The sequence below is a fragment of the Sprattus sprattus genome (genome assembly GCF_963457725.1).
Source record: "Sprattus sprattus genome assembly, chromosome: 10".
Lineage (NCBI taxonomy): Eukaryota > Metazoa > Chordata > Actinopteri > Clupeiformes > Clupeidae > Sprattus > Sprattus sprattus.
Window position 1 is genome coordinate 5277172 of NC_137908.1, and position 16973 is coordinate 5294144.

Consider the following 16973-nt stretch of genomic DNA (forward strand, 5'->3'; position numbering starts at 1 on the left):
TTCCCCACGCAGTAGTATTCCCCACGCAGTAGTGTTCCTGTTCCCCACGCAGTAGTGTTCCCGACGCAGTAGTGTTCCCCACGCAGTAGTATTCCCCACGCAGTAGTGTACGTGCAACGGGACTCCTCGGCTCTCACACCCTCCCGTCCAGTATCGCCTCCTGTGCGCAGCAAAACAACCAGAGGAACATAAAACTGCACAGAAAATGTTTGCATTGCACTGCAACTGGCGTTAATGATTATAGAGGGGGACAAGTGCAGCGTAGTTTCACCAAGTGGTATTTATGGCCGGCAAATATTTCCTTTAAAGAGCCATATTTACTGCGTTTACAAACTTTTTTAGCAGCTCTGCAAAAATAGAAGAACTACTGACACATGTCTGTGTGTCTCTGAATACACGGTATGCAATGAGTACAACACATACTGTATAAAAGTGTGATGCCTGGTGCCAGGATGGCAGTTCGGAGGTGTCTGCGTATTAAACATGAAAAAGGAATTTGAGTTCCTGGGTATTAGTAGGTGCTGACCCATTGGGTTTAGTCCTTCCAATGGCAGTTCCAAGAGGCACTACTACTTTATTTATTTTATCTATTTATTTTATTCATATTTTTTATTTTATTTTTGCTGACAATGTATATAGATACTTGATTCCTATTCCCACTACCCTGCTGCTTTGGCAATTTTAATTCCTGCACGGGATTAATACAAGTTTATCCTATCCTATCCTCCTACAGCATTAACACCTAAGGAAATCCCTAACGGTGCAGATCCATTCAAGCGATCTGGGCGACCCCATGCATTTCAACGGGAGCCAGCTCCATTGTGACGTAGACCAGCGATCTGAGCGACGCGACTGATGAAAATTCGAACATGCTCAAACTTATGCAAATGAGGAGCGATTTTTCTCGTCTTTGACGGTTTGAAAAATCACTAGTCCAGTCTATTTCCACACGCTACACCACGCCCACTCAAAGTGATGGAATTTGATTGCGTCGCTCAGATCGCTTGAATGGATCTGCACCGTAAACCTAAAGTATAGTGACATTCATGGAAACACTGGAGTCATTGATCTGTTTGTCTGAGGGCAAAAGCGAGAGACGGAGGAAACACGTTATCGCATCACGCTGCAACATAAAATACACACTCACACACACACACTCCTAGACAAAGAGCCAGGAGGGCCCCAGTGAGGCGTCCCTGGGCAGATGGAGAGCAGGGAAGGACTTTATCACGTGTGGGTTGTCAAACAGAACCTCCGTCACTGGGACAGACAGTTGGGACTGTGTGGTCTGACCTCGGCGTGACCGGGAAGTGGCTTTATCCGCGCGGTTTTCAGGCCCCGCCGGAGTTCATTCCTTGAAGTGTGCAGGCTAATGTAGTCTGTGTTTAGAAAGAGGAACAAAAGGAATGGGATTAGCTAGCCCCCTTTTTCTCTCAAACCCACCCAGTCCACCCTCTCCTTTCTTTCTCTCTCTCTCTCTCTCTCTCTCTCGCTCTCTCTCACACACACACACACACACACACACACACAAACTCTCTCTCTCACACACAATTTGTTTGTAATGTATTGCAACATACAAACATGTCTGCACATACAAACACATTTCATTGAACACACACAAAGACAGACACAGACACACACAAACACACACACACACACACACACACACACACACTCACACTCACAGTAGCTCTCTGATGCAGATTTGCAAATCAAGTCGCTCAAGACAGAGGGGGCTGGGTTGCCTGGCAACCAGCCTGTTGATGTCCAAACAATATTACTGTCACCAGAGCGACGACACAATGTCATTCTGTTTCACAGCCACTGGCAATGCCAGTTGCACTGTTCAAATGGTCTTAACCTGCCGCAGGATATATGGAAGCAGAATAGTATTACGAGAAATGTGGTTTGCGTGCCTTTTCACAATATCCAATTTGAGATATTATTTGAAATACAGAAATAGTTTTAGAATCCTTTTAGTTGTAGAATCAGCTATAACTGGCCCTGCACTGCATTTCATGTGCAGTCTATAGATGAGATGGAAATTCCTGGGTGTTGTAAAACAAATATTGTTTACGCATTCAAACATTAAATTAAACAAACAAGACAGTGTTAATAATTCTCTCCTGAAACATTCATCTAAGGAATTGAGCCTCTCCATCTCCAGTAGAGGGAGATAGGGACTCAAAATCTCAAATTGTTTTATTGAGTCCAAACTTACTGGGTTCATAAAGCCCAATTAGCTTAGGTCCTCGACTGGTGTTGATATTTGGGGGATATCCCTTACTGAAAGTTGGCCTGAAATGTACTGTGTACTGTATACCAAATAATAATTCATTATCAAGACCATCTCCATGATGGAGACTCCATCAGTGTATTAAGGGATAAAATGCATTATTTTAAACTGTGAAGTGGTAAAATTCCCTGGAGAAGTAGGCCTATTAACCAAACAAAAACCGCATGAGAGTCATAATTCCGAAATGAAAATGTCGTAGCCTATTGTTTTTCTCTCTTTTTTTGCAAACGTATTTCATTGGGCTAAATTAGAGAGATTTGCAAACAAATGTCTCGAGACTTGTGCAAGGGTTTTACGTAAACATCGTTTGTGATAGTCCTTCATAAGTTCAAGCGCACGCTTCACAACTAGGTCACACTAGCCTTCCACTGGTCCAACTCTTGATAGTGAAAACTCGTGGGTTACCTTACTATCGCGTTGCCTGGCCGTGGCGCTAGGACCCAGGCCGCTCGGCAGCAACCCTGGCGGCGGCGGGACTCGAATCGCGCCCCCCCTGATTCCAAGCTTAACTTCCCGAGCTGACGTCAGCTGCCAGCCTTGGCAGTACTCGCCGCTCCGGACATAGCGCTGAGAAAAATGCTGCTCTCCGTCCCGCCAAGGACTGGAATCAATCCATACAACGGCTACAACAACAGAAACAGTAAAAAGGTAAAGCGAATGGGTGTTTTTTGTCTTTTCGGCCGCTCTCGGTCACCCGACGGGGCGCACCCCTGTATCAGTCGCAACAGAAAGCTATTTTCTGTATGACAGTAAACTGCAGTGTCCTTGAACGAGCGGGGCCGCACAAAAATCAACTTCAGCCTTCGTGGAGAACATTGCTGCCTAACTGTGCTGCACCCGCACCCGTGATATGTGCGTGTGTGGATGTGCATTTTAATTATGTCGGTTAAATGGCCTCGCTAGCTTTTTGGGAAATGTTGGTTGGGCTTTGGAGCAAGTTTTATTCTAGTGCTTCGGATTTGTTGTAATGGTTCTTGCACATAGAAATAAGGCAGATAGAACGGAAGGTACGAAGTTAGCTAGGAAACGATGGAAACCGGTGTGCCTGTTAAGAGAGTGCGATAGAGAGAAGACAAGGAAATATAGTGTAATCGATAAACCGTGTTGGAATAAAATGAAAATGGTAGACATAGACCAATGAACCGTGTAAGTTGGGCAAAGTTTTTTTTGGTGAAGGGTGGAAAGACGCCCCACCCCTCAAATCCCTTTACGACCTACGATGACTGTCGCTCTGCGAAATTATGAATAGGAAAAAGCACTTGGTCTAGACCGCAACACAAAGCCTCTGATGGGCTTTATCGTGGAAAGTTTCGTATGAAAGAACACTTGCTTTTTAAATCACCTCGAAGCTTTTGTTAATGTAACGTCTAGGATTACACTTACATAACAAACTACCTGTGTTTTATCGTGCTGTTGCCGTCAGAATAAATGCGTGTCAAAGTGTGCTTGCATTTCTTCGATTTATCCATGGTTGCCCATGGACATGAACCGTTGACATGGATAGTTGCGTTTCTGGAAAACCGAATGACTGAGACAGATGTTTAACGTCATTCATGTTTGGCAAGAACGAACTGTAAAAAAACAACAACAATTAATTGCAACAAATATAGCATCCATCTTTGTTTCTTCGTTTGAAAGCGTAATTGATACACCGACCAGGAATAAATGTAGCCATACCAAAAAATAAACAAGTAGGCTAGACCTCCACATAACGATACATTCTTCTTGTCAGATAATTATGTTACATAATGAATAATGCAATTGTCTCTACTCAACTCAGTTTTTGCCCTATTTTATTCTGTAGCATGTCCTACTCAGTGTGTGCTCATGGTATTATTTCAGTGTCAGTTTCCTGGGTTGCTTTGATTTGTTTAGATTATGTGAAACTCTTCGGCTCTACCCTTTTCATGGCCTCGTTGAGCAACAGTGTGCTGTTACTCAGTAAGTTTACCTTGGGACAAATAAAGGGTATCGTTAGGACAGCTCTAGGGGAGGTGAGTATGCGTGTGTAAATGCGTGCGTGTTTGTGCGTGCGAGCGTGTTTGTTTGCAAGCGCGCGCATGGATGTGCTTCGATTTGGCTGCGTCATACAGTGTGGACACATGCGTCCAATTTCCGATTTCAGTCCGATTTAAATTGGATATTGGACACATGTGACTCCCCAGAACTAGATTCATTGTGTCCAGCTTGAGTCCGACTGGACTCCGATGTAAACCCCTGGACACACGATTCGATTCCGCTGGGAATTGGACTGGGCGCGCATGTGTCTCTCGAAACTAGATTGAAATTGGACAACAACAACTTTTGCACGTGCTTGAGATCGTGCCCACAGACATATACATGCATCATATATGTCTATTATATGATAATCGCTGCTAGACGCTCAGTTCTTGTGCTCCCTCTCATTCACGTTGAAATACTGAAAGCGAAACTGAAACTTATAAACTGCAACGCAACTGTTTGGGACAGAATGCGCTAATTCAGTGAACAAATATTTTCATATTACTTTTTCACCAGTTGTTAGTCATGTAATCCTTTCATATCGATGTGAATCAATCAATACTAATACAAATTTAACTGTGGTGTGTTTTTGTTTCATTTCACAACGTATTTACTGTATAATCAACGGTAGCAGATGTAAACATTCCGCATTTGATTTGAACTGACACGGCCAAGAACTAGTTGTGTCACTGCCATGTGCTTAGAGATAGAGCAGTTAACCCGCCATGGAGACCCCATGGAGAGAATTGAATGGGATCGAAGTGCTGCCATCATGTGCCCGCACTGAATGTGACAATCCATTGCGACATCTGACAACGCAGGAGTGTGATCGTGTTCGATCGTCACGGATAAATATTTGGAGAGCTGTGATTGAAACCCGAGTGTTGGGGTGACTCCTGCACCAATCCACTTAGCCTCAGCATTGATGTCTTTTAAAGTCACAGATATTTAGGACACATGAAATCATTCTTCAGTGCACTGCACTTTGCAAAAGGTTATGTTGTGTTGTTTGGTTCTCTGTTCTCTTAAACATACAGTTTAGGAGGGCAGAGAGGAAGACAGTAAGCCAGCCTTACATACACATAACATGTGGTAGACTCAACCCCCTAAGCTTGGAGATGTAGTGCTATTAACAAAGTTAAACAGAAAGCGCCCACACACCCTCAACTTGACCCAACCTGAACTTCTCCTTATGCAGCAGGATAATCTCTTCGGCATACCTGTTCGAATGAAGTATGTATTTAGGTGTATACTTGTGTTTGTCCTTTAAAGCCCTCCAATATATATCCGCCCCCACAACACAACTACTACCTGCGTGTGTTCGCCATCGGGCATCAGTAATTTACCCTTACCCTGTTGAACAGATTTGGGCGAGATGTTGCAGTCGGCCTAAGCCTATGATTAGGCACCTTTTTTTGATCCGCTGTATTATACAGAAGGAAGGGAGCTATGTGTGTGTGTGTGTGTGTGTGTGTGTGTGTGTGTGTGTGTGTGTGTGTGTGTGTTGGTGTGTGTGTGTGCCGTGAGCCATGAGGCTGCTCTCTGTTGTTCTAGCCCGACGTCAACCTTTGTACGTAAAAAGTCGGAATGTCTCACCGAGGTCGCCAGATAGTCAAATAAGCCACGGGTCATTACTGTAGCCTTTGTTTATTTTTTGCCTTGTAAAGTAAACACCAGCGAGAGATTTCCACTCAGTGGTCAATTATTCAATGAAAGTTTGACATCGAAGGTTTTCCTTGGACACAGAAGCACTGGCAGTAGGCTTAAGTTTGGGATTTATTTCGGAAACCTGGTATTTTTTTTTAACCATTGACTGATACTGTTAGTATATGCTCTTTGTTTAGGTCAACAGGCAATTAAATAATGTAGAGACATTTTGAAAAGATGCTGAATATAGCGGAAAATACCCAGTAATTGTAGTGGGTACTGCAGGAATATTTGCGTATAGGGCATGACTGCATTTTTTTGATCCAGAGACAAAAATGTTGTCAGTAGCTACAGTTGAAGATTTCCCAAAGCCGTGTTGTTATTATGCTTAATCCCTGTTGGGCAGCAGAGTCACCTGCTCTTCTCAGTGCAAGAAACTGGATCAGTACCTTGGGAAAGGTATAGTCGTTTCTGAAAACAATTTGTTTGGTTTAAGGTTTACATCTTACATAGTAGGGGTGGGTATTGCCAAAGAAGTCACGATTCGATTCGTATCACGATTCACATGCCACGATGCGATTCTATCACGATGCATCGCGATACTTGAATTATTGCGATGCATTGCGATGCATTGCGAATTTTCACTGAACACTGTTAGAAGCCATTACCAGTGGCTGACTGGCTGTGTATGATCTGGATAGTGTGTTCAATTGATAACTCAAAGCAACTCAGTTCATACATAGCTGTATTTATTGAAACGACTTTTGGAGGTTACTTAAAGGCACCCAGTGCAACTTTCGAGGCTTAAAAATAAACATTCAATTTCTAGTCTTTTTTAAACGTAGTAAGTTTCAATAACTCCATACCATTCCATATCGACATTCAAGGAGCAAAGATGAGACGTCGTTGTGTGGTGAGAACTGATAGAAAATCGATAACAACAACAATCGCCGCCATCTTCTTTATTTTTTGTAACCTACAATAAATACAGCAGGCTTCCAGTCAATGGAAAAATGGCCTCTCCCCACCGGCGATTGTTGTTGTTTACGATTTTCTATCAGTTCTCACCACACAATGACGTCTTATCTTTGCTCCTTGAATGACGATATGTAATGGTATGGAGTTATTGAAACTTACTACGTGTAAAAAAGACTAGAAATTGAATGTTTATTTTTCATTGAATGTTTACATAAAGTTGCACTGGGTGCCTTTAACACAAATATTATTATTACTGGATACACTGCATGTTTTGCTTATGAATGACTTGTCGCAGTATCGCGCGGCCGGAAATGCTTGATGTTCGCCAACCATTCATGCAATTAAAAAAAATAAATAAAAAATAAAAAATTATTAATAATCGATACTTGGCGTTAACAATCGATGCAGTAGATCGTGAAAATTAGAATCGCGATGCATCGTCATGACGATTATTTGGCACACCCCTATTACATAGGAATGAATTTGGTTTAGGGGAAGTGAGCAATTGAGCGGTTAATGACGGGGACAGTAGAATTAGTTATGTGCACGAGGGGCAGAAATGTAGACACCAGGCATGTACAAACTGTTCTGGAAAATATGGCAAAGCACATGATTGGAGAATGCTGGCTGATGTTGGAGGGCCACTTCAAGTTCCACACTGTATTGTTGTGACTGCTATGAGACAGGCGTGGTGTTGTATTCTGGGTGTAAGTGCATTGTTTGCTTTATTGAGTTAATGATTGCCTTTGAAAATGCGATGGAGGAAGCCTTTGAAAGGACGAAGCTAAAGTATACGGAACTGGCAGCGGAAGCGAAGGAATGAGATTGGCAAGCACACACACACACACACACACACACACACACACACACACACACACACACACACACACACACACACACACACACACACACAAGACCAGTGGAGATAGGTGTTAGAGGCTACACACACACACACACACACACACACACACACACACACACACACACACACACACACACACACACACAAGACCAGTGGAGATAGGTGTTAGAGGCCTTGTAGCTAAATCAACCACAGCTCTTCTGTTTTTGGTTTTCGAGGATGGTCAGTCAAAGGAGCTTTATAGGAGTCGTCTTAGACTGCTTAAAAAGCGAGTCAGTGGTTATGGATAAAGAGCTCACAAACAACTTGGGGACGTGTGAATAACCCGCATTATATGAAGAGCCTGTTATTGCATGATGCTTGGGTGCCACGGTGACCATGGTCTGATTTTATTCCTTACCCGAATACGGGTTCGTCATCCCTGGGGGCTCCCCCCCCCGCCCCCCCCGACCCCTTCACTTCACATCTGCTCATTAAAACATCTTCTGTCCGGTTATCAAACTAGTTGGACCCAGGGTCGCTACACGTGGAGACATTATCATGTTTTAAAATCGTTAGCGTGTTTGTTTGAGAATAAATCAGTTAACGTAGTTACCTCTCCACTGGTCTTGTGTTGTGTCAGCTGTATTCATGGTTGGAATCTGGGTTCGTGTCTATTTCCTCTCCTTACCTGAACCTAGGTTCGTACTCCCAATGAGTACTTGCATGTGACAGTGGGGGTTTTGGCCACTTTGGGAAATCCCCAGCCAAATAGCACAAGGAATTTAACATCCTTTCCTATGTCTAACAAAAAAATTGTTTGTCATATTTAAGAACATGATTTGGGGATTATAAGCCATTTACCTGATCAGCTTTACAATCAAGAACGTTATGAATGTGCAGTCATTCATTTAAGTTTAGATTTACAAAGCATATGAACGAGTAAAGAAAAAACTGTTTATAAAGGGCTGTGTTTTCTCTACTGCATGTCCCCCGATGAGGAAGAAGAGAACTTAGGTGATTTGGGTGGTGTGTGTGGGCGAGGAAAATGCCTTGTCAGACACATTAGTGTGAGGTGGAAGAACAGTAAGTAAACATGTATCTCTCTCTCTCTACATGGCTATCTATCTATCTATCTATCTATCTATCTATCTGTCTGTCTGTCTGTCTGTCTGTCTGTGTCTGTCTGTGTCTGTCTGTCTGTCTGTCTGTCTGTCTATTTATCTATCTATCTATGTACCCTCCTTCTCTTTTTAGTGTATTTGTGTTTAGTTCATCCTAACTGACTAATTATTGTCTCTGAATGCATGGTCAGCTGTTTCTCCTCACTCATCTCTCCACTGCAGAGGAGGAGAGATTAGCTTGGAAGTGTAACTCACAATCAGCCGTATTGTTTACAGATGCGGAGAAATATGGTGCCATGCTATTGGTTCAGCTGTTGGCCAGAGTTAGCGTATGTTTTTCTTTTCCTCCCCATGTACCCCAACTTTGAAAACAGGCAATTGCCCATGCCTGGGGTCTGTTTTTCTACCCAGAACAATCCGGAATCTCAAGCCGTAGGACACAGCTCAACTCGGCAGTGGCCCACCTCCTCGGTTCCAACTGCCATATTTATGTTTCACCTAGTCAAATTGCATATTTGGAAGGAGGAAGGGGGCTATTCAGTTAGTTGTTACCCTCAAGTATTGGGCAGATGTGTTGTGCCAGCTGTATTCATGGTTGGAATGAGCTCTTCAGCCAGGTTTGTTTTTGAGGAACCTGAGCTGGTACCGGCGTTCCTAACGATGGTTCCTGAGGCCAGGACGCCCCCGCTGCAGCAGTGGATGGCAAAACCCTTGATACCATCAGCCACTTAGAACTCCCAGCGGAAAAAAAAGGGAGTTACATTGGAGTTCAGAGAGTGTTTGCACCACTTTTGGTAAGATCTCTAAAAAGACATCTGGTACTGGCTTTCTTAATGCGCGGATGCAGAAACGATGAGTTGAAGGCATCAAAGAGAGCTGGGTGAAGCCTGCGTTTCTTCATGATGAAAGACTCAAGTTATGATGCACATCAAAAAGGGGATGGAGTAAAAGAGTGAGTGTAAAAAAAAAGGGGGGCAGGGTGACACTTTAAAGGCGATGTTGGTTCTCTTTTCCCCCCCTGCGTGTCCATGCTGCGGAACCCATTTTATGACAAGTGGAAGCCTCTAATACTTGAGATGTGCTGATGAACCTCAGTCAGCACTATCTTTTCAAGTCTGCTATTGAGGCATTCTATTCAGTCCATTATCTGTAGTAAAAAGAACATTTGTTTTGGATTTTGTTGAGGAGAGATAGTTCACTCAGAGGTCAGGTGTGTGTGGGTGTGTTTGATTCCTTGCATATCTCATCCTATATCTCGATCTCTCTATCTGTCTGTTTCTTTCTCTCTCTCTCTCTCTACCTGTCTGCCGCTCCCTTGCCAGCCCTCTTGTTCCCGTACCTGTGCCATGAATGTAAATAAAAGGGTTAACACAAAATAAACATGTGAGGGTTGGAAAAGTGAGGGTTGAAAAAAGGTCCTTTGTATGTATGAGAGGTGATGATAGAACCAGATGGCTCAGGGTTTTTGGGTTATCTTAGTGCCTTTGAAAATACAAAAAAAAATATATATACATTAACCAGAAGCCCCCTCTCTCTTGTTCACAGAACCACCAAAACTTCTAGTAATAGTGCAGAATTGCACACAAAAAATGTTCTGGATATGCACTGCACTTATGTAAGAATAACAAGATTTAGTATGTTAAGAAGGTGAAGTATAAACTCTGTTTTAAATCAAAGTGATAGGATAGCTGTTATTATAGCCATTTGACAATATATTGTTTGTATATCATGATTTGGGCCACTTTACTCGTACTGCTTGCATGTCATTTGATAAAATATTTCTGTGCTGTGGAATTTTAGCTATCCATTTTGAATGCTTTAAAGTTGCCTGCACACACATGCACTGGCACATCAGCCAGCAATTGGTAACGCGCAGTAAAACAAACATGGCTGTCATCTTTTACAGTCATCCAGCCATTGACATATGGGTGCATAACTTGTTTTACCTGTAGACTCTCCACTGGGCTCACTCTTTCAAAATGTGTTGTGCTTTTCATATGGATGCAAGCATTTACCTTCGGTAAGCATTAATGCGTTTATTAAGAAAAAACACATACTTATTGTTGCATAGTGTAAAATGTATTGTAGCTGGTCCTCTGCTGAGTCGGTTTTATTCTGAGACCTGGGGGATGTTGTACGAATATCAAGTTCAAGTTCAAGTGTTTTTATTTGTCACATACAATAAATTGAAGTAAAATGTAAAAGGGTATATGCTCCACACTGTGCAATATAATCAGATTCTAATTATAAATCTCTCACACTACTGTGCCACGTGCAGTCTTCTGTTGGTTTTGTGTATGACACCTTTATTGTCCAAGATAGAGAGCAGGGTAAAGTCTTGTAGCCATACTCTCTGCTCTTGGTGGAGCATACATAGACCATCTAAACAATGGGAGTATCAGAATTCAGAATAGTTTTTATTGCCAAGTTTACGCCTACCAGGAATTTGTTTTGGCATATTGGTGCACACAATAAACATAAAAACATATTAAGGACTGCAGAACAATAAATAAAATAAAATATATTAAAAAAATAAAAAAAGTAAAAGTAAAAAAATATTAGAGACATGAGGGGCAAAAAACATTTGGATGAAAGTCAGTGAATAAAATCCATCCTTTATATATCGTTGGTTAGCGGCCGACGGAAAAGAGAGAGAACGCTACTCATGCAACACAAATGACGGATGTTAAGTGTCCTTCAGTGGCTAACAAACGGCTCATTCAGCACGCTCCCCAAGGGTAGAGCTGCCGAAGCACCCGCTTCACATGCAATGCCTTTGAATTTTAAATACCCGCGGCTTGACTCCACACCAAAAAGGCCTTTTGAATCAAACTGGTGCTGTCAAACACCCCCCCCCCCCCCCTTCATAACTAGCTAATGAAAACCAGGACTAAATATCGCCCCCGCCTCCTTCCCCCGCCAACACCTCCCACAGCAACTACCCCCCATGCCCTTTCTACTCCAGAGATTCCAGAATGTCATTCACAACAGCCTTGGAATTCCAGAATCCCCCCCCCCCCCCACCACCACCCAAACCCCACCCAACACCTTCCCTGACACATTTCACAAGAGGATTTGGGGGGAGGACGGGTCAATGTGCAGAAAGCTTGCATTGAGCCCTGGGATAGATTTTTCTTCCGGTTGTCCATAGACTGGAGATCCAGACTGCAGATGGAGAAGGTTATTGTCTGGCATGTGTGTTGCTTGCCTCGTGTTCACCGTAAAGCAATGTGATACGCCGCCGGCTCAGAGGTTTTAGCGGTGCCTTGAAGAAATGTGTGTGTGTGTAGAAATGTGTGTGTGTTGTAATGATGAAGAGTTGCCATGTGGTTTTTGGCCCTTGATTTCCCCATTTTATGCGCGAGTGAGGTGATTATGTTTGCTCTCATGACCAATAGTGTGTTCGCAGAGCCGTTGAAGTAACACAATTTGTCCCTGTGGTTTCTTATGTGTTTCATTAGTTGACGCAGAAATGGCTAGTCATGAGCCTCGCTGTGGGGCCTCAGAGGTATAGGATGAGAATAGCACATGAGGATTGTTTGATTTGTTCTGAATCATTAGTTGCTTTTTTAGGTTTCAGGCTTGTCATCGATGACAATTTCTTTGTAAGGAGGCACTTAAATATTTTCGTATCATTTTTATTTTTGGCTGTCTCTGAACAGACACTTAAACTTTAAATAACTTCTTGCTGTCTGTTTGTTCTATTTATTCTCTCAGCCTGTCATTCTATTTTTGGCATTGGATTAATTTTAATGCCATTTTTTCCACTTCAGAGAATGAGGTTATAAGGCAAGTTGTTTGTTGTGTAGTTGGGAAAGGGAGTATTACTGAAAAAAACTCTATTGTTATCTAATATTCATGTCCATTTGGTGGTGGCGGTGGCGGGTGTATTTGTGTGTGTGTGTGTGTGTGTGTGTGTGTCTGTCTGTCTGTCTGTCTGTCTTTGTGTCTGTGTGTGTGTGGGGAGGGGGGGGGGGTTACATTTGCTGAGGTGGTGGTCTGGAGTCGTCCAGATGTGAGTTTCAGTTCTAATGCCCCCTTAGCCCCCCCCCGCCCCCCCAACGACCTCCCTATAGGTCTATCAGTTGCTGCGTGTGTCCTGCTGCGACTGGTAACATTTAAAACGAACTCTCGACACACACACACACACACACACACACACACACCCCCTCCCCCGCTGCCTGGCCGCCTGTGCCAGAGCCATGGGGGTAACTCAAGGTGAGCGGCTGAAAGAGGAGGCGGCCAAGAGGATGAGGGGCAGTCCTGGTGCAGCCGGGGAGGGAAACCAGATACCGTGCTGGCAGAGATTGCCTGCCGGTGTGTTAGAAATGACAGTTGACCGAGAGCTATCTGATACCCAGCGTGCTGGTGTCGCAGCTCTCTATTGTTAGCTTAACTAGTTGTGTGTGTGTGTGTGTGTGCGTGTGTTTATTATATGTGTGTGTGCGAACACAGGTATGTGTATAGTCACAAGCAAATGGCTTTCTGTCTTTGTAATTAGCACTCTGAGATTCTCCCTGAATGAAGAGTGCTCAACAAACAAAATGAATTATTATTATTATTTATTATTAATTAGACCATCATTGAACTGTAGTAAAAGAATGCATACAGTAAGTGGCAACACAACCCAGACAACACCTTACCCGGGGCAGATTGGGCTTGAGTGTGTCTGTGTGTGTGTGTGTGTGTGTGTGTGTGTGTGTGTGTGTGTGTGTGTGTGTGTGTGTGTGTGTGTGTATGTGTGTATGTGTGTATGTGTGTGTGTGTGTGTGTGTGTGTGTGTGTGTGTGTGTGTGTGTGTGTGTGTGTGTGAATCTAAAGCAGGTTGATGGAAAGCCTGTCTCTCCTCCTCTGTCCGAGCACGCTGTAAGTCCGGGGGGGAAACATAAACTGCACTTTCTACAGGTACACAGACAAAGACAGAGCGAGAGTGAAGGAGCACAGAGACACACAGATAAGGAGAGTGACTTATCAAGATGGACAGAGCAAAAGAGAAAAAGACAGGGTGAAAGTGAGCGAGACAGAGATAGGAAAAAGAGGGGGGGAGAGAGAGAGAGAGAGAGAGAGTTAGAGAGAGAGGGAGAGCGAGAGAGAGTGAGAGAGAGAGAGAGAGAGGGAGAGAGAGAGAGAGAGAGAGAGAGAGAGAGAGAGAGAGAGAGGGAGAGAGAGAGAGAGAGAGAGAGAGAGAGAGCCAGACAGAGGTGAAGCAGAGCGAGCCCGAAACGAGAGGTAGGGTGAGTAGAGACAAAGAGATGGGGCCGGGGACGTGCCTGGGCCGCCTCCTCTCCGTGCAGTCTGTCACCCGTCACTTGGCAGGAATGCGGTGCGGGTCATGAAGACGACTCCCTGATAAGGATCGCTGTCTGACAGCGAGAGGATGTCCTGTCCTTCTTCACACGGCTGCAGAGACGAGCTGTTCTCCCAGCAGGAGCTCTCTCCCTGTCTGCGACTCCCCAGGCACGGCAGCCTGTCGTGCCAGCGCCACTTAACTTAATGCACTTCTTTATTTAACCTTATTTTGGAGCGGCGGATCTTGAATGAAGGTGAAGTGCATGTCGAGTTTAATGGAATAATGCGGGGTTATAATGTGTTATTAGTTGTAATGCAATGCAGTGATGCAAGTCATAGTAACGATTCATTCCTAGAATTCACATAGTTTGTGTGTTTTCCCTCTTACAACAAAACACATATGTGTGCAGTTATCAGTGTATAAAAACACACGTTATGAAGTCATAAAGCAGTATAAACCCCCCCAAAAGCTGATCTCCGAAGGCAGTTCAGATGTTTGGTATGTTTTTGAGACGTAGTCAGCAAGCTACTCTTTGATGTGTGCCCAGTACTTGGCTCTTGGTATGGCTTAGGTTTTAATCTTAAGCAGCAAGAATTAAATCTGTGTTTGTGTGTTCAGTCTGTTTGGCCTAAACACAGTCTTCCACCCTTACCTTCAAGCCAGCAGTCAAACAGCCTGACATGAAGCCACAAAAACACACACACGCACGCACACGCACACGCACACGCACACTCACACACACACACACACTCACACACACACACACACACACACACAAACACACACACACACACACACACACAGAAACACACAAACACACACACACACATCTGCCTCTGGACAGCTACCATCTGCTGCTGCTTGATGTTGCTGCTGAATGCCTGGTTTCATGTGTGTGTGTGTGTGTGCGTTTGTGTGTGTGTGTGTGTGTGTGTGTGTGTGTGTGTGTGTGTGTGTGTGTGTGTGTGTGTGTGTGCAACGGAGGTAGAACAGGTGTGCTGAGGGGGCAGGGATCAGAGAGGTCAGGGAAAAGAGCATGGAGTTCTCTGCCTTACCTTCAGGAACAACGCAGGAATGCTATTAGAGGCAGATGGGGGTCAAAACAAGAAAAACCCACCCAGAGAGAGAGATGGAGAGAGAGAGAGATGGAGAGAGAGAGATGTAGCCTGGTGACACCAGCCTACGTATTTCCGCCTGAATTGATTTCAAGCTCATACTCAGTCTGGCCCAACCCCATTGACAATCATCTCCAGAACTCAAAATTTTGCAGGACCAATCAGCGAACAGTTTAGAGCTGTGACGCAAAACTCGCCTTGGAGGAAAAGACACGAAAAGCTATCGGAAAAGTTGTCTCAACTCTCGAGAACATCAGCAAATTAAAAGGAGAACAAGAGTATTTTCTTGTAAGTTTTATGATTGGAAAGGACGTCGTAGCTCTTCTCCCAACTGACTTTGGGAAGAGTTTAATCTACCGAATGCTTACTAAACGTTGCTGATTGGTTAAGGGAACTCCAATGATTTTAAACCTCAAGATAAGCACCCGCCCATCTCGGAAACCAAAATGCATTGGGTTGGCCCAGACTGAAAGACGGATTGAAATGGAGTCACAGGCTGGTAATGGCCAGGCTAAGAGAGATGGGTAGAGAGAGAGATATGGAGAGACAGAGAGAGATATGGAGAGAGAGAGATGGGTAGAGAGCGAGAGATATGGAGAGAGAGAGAGATGGAGTGAGAGAGAGATGGAGAGAGAGAGAGAGACAGAGAGAGATATGGAGAGAGAGAGAGAGATGGGTAGAGAGAGAGAGAGAGAGAGAGATGGAGATGGAGAGAGAGAGAGAGATGGAGATGCAAACACATTGTGTACGTCATACTAAATACCATACTAAAGACTTTTACCAGAGGCAATGGAGAGACTGTGAGAATGAAATACAGACAGACAAAGATTTAGTACACTGATACAGATTAGTGAGTAGGTGGATATGTTTAGTGTTGAGGAGGGGAAGCTCACCCTGAGACATTGATTGGCTTAATTAAGACCAGAGCGGCCGTAGCAAAAAAAAAAACGCTTGCTAAGTGCCCCTAGCTTCTACGTCAGCGTGTTCTAGGGCAGGGTAGCACCGCCGTGTTTGTGTGTTTTCCCTCCAAAGTTATGAAACTCTGAAATGATTTCCCCCAGGTGCTCCAGTGGCGTGCAGTCCTGAGAACCTTAATGAAAGTGCCGTGTCCGAGGTCACAGACAGTCACCACACTGCTTTTCAGGAACACAGCTAGAGGGAGGAAGTGATACATTAAAAGGAGTTCTACCGCGGTTTTGAGCCTAACACCACCATGACTATCACAACAGCCCCCCTGGCTGCCCCCTTACCTTAAAGTGCTGCCATCCTCATGGAGCTTGTGGCTTGGTCTGTGGGGTCGTCTGCATGTAGCCGCATTTTGAAAAGAATGACGTCCATAGCACACTCATCTTTTTTTCTAAGACGCCCAGACCTCTGCACCGAGCATTCAAATAACTTTTTGCTAGCACATCACGCTAGCACATCACGTCATTGTAACCGTCAGGTCAACTCACCAATAATTGCTTGGAAAACGCAAATATGTAAATATTGCATCTAATGAAATGCGAATATGACATGTAACATGTAACTATACGTGTCTGCTTCATTTGTTAAAGCAACCAATTATCATGACTACACATCATAGCAATGTTAACAGACAGGCTAGACATGCCATGCAGAAATCATTTTAGTTATGTGATATTGTAACTCCTTAAACTCAGCCCAACAATGTTAACATATT

General features: G+C 43.9%; 1 protein-coding gene across 1 annotated transcript in view; it reads left to right on the top strand.

Moving 5' to 3' along the window:
- Positions 1-2853: 2853 nt before the first annotated feature.
- Positions 2854-16973, top strand: part of LOC308371417 (RNA-binding motif, single-stranded-interacting protein 2-like) — a 57619-nt gene continuing 43499 nt past the window's right edge. Inside the window, exon 1 of the mRNA XM_080846303.1 lies at positions 2854-2944. Coding sequence (XP_080702429.1) covers positions 2873-2944 — 72 coding nt within the window. The 5' untranslated portion in view covers positions 2854-2872. The remainder of the gene's footprint in view (positions 2945-16973) is intronic.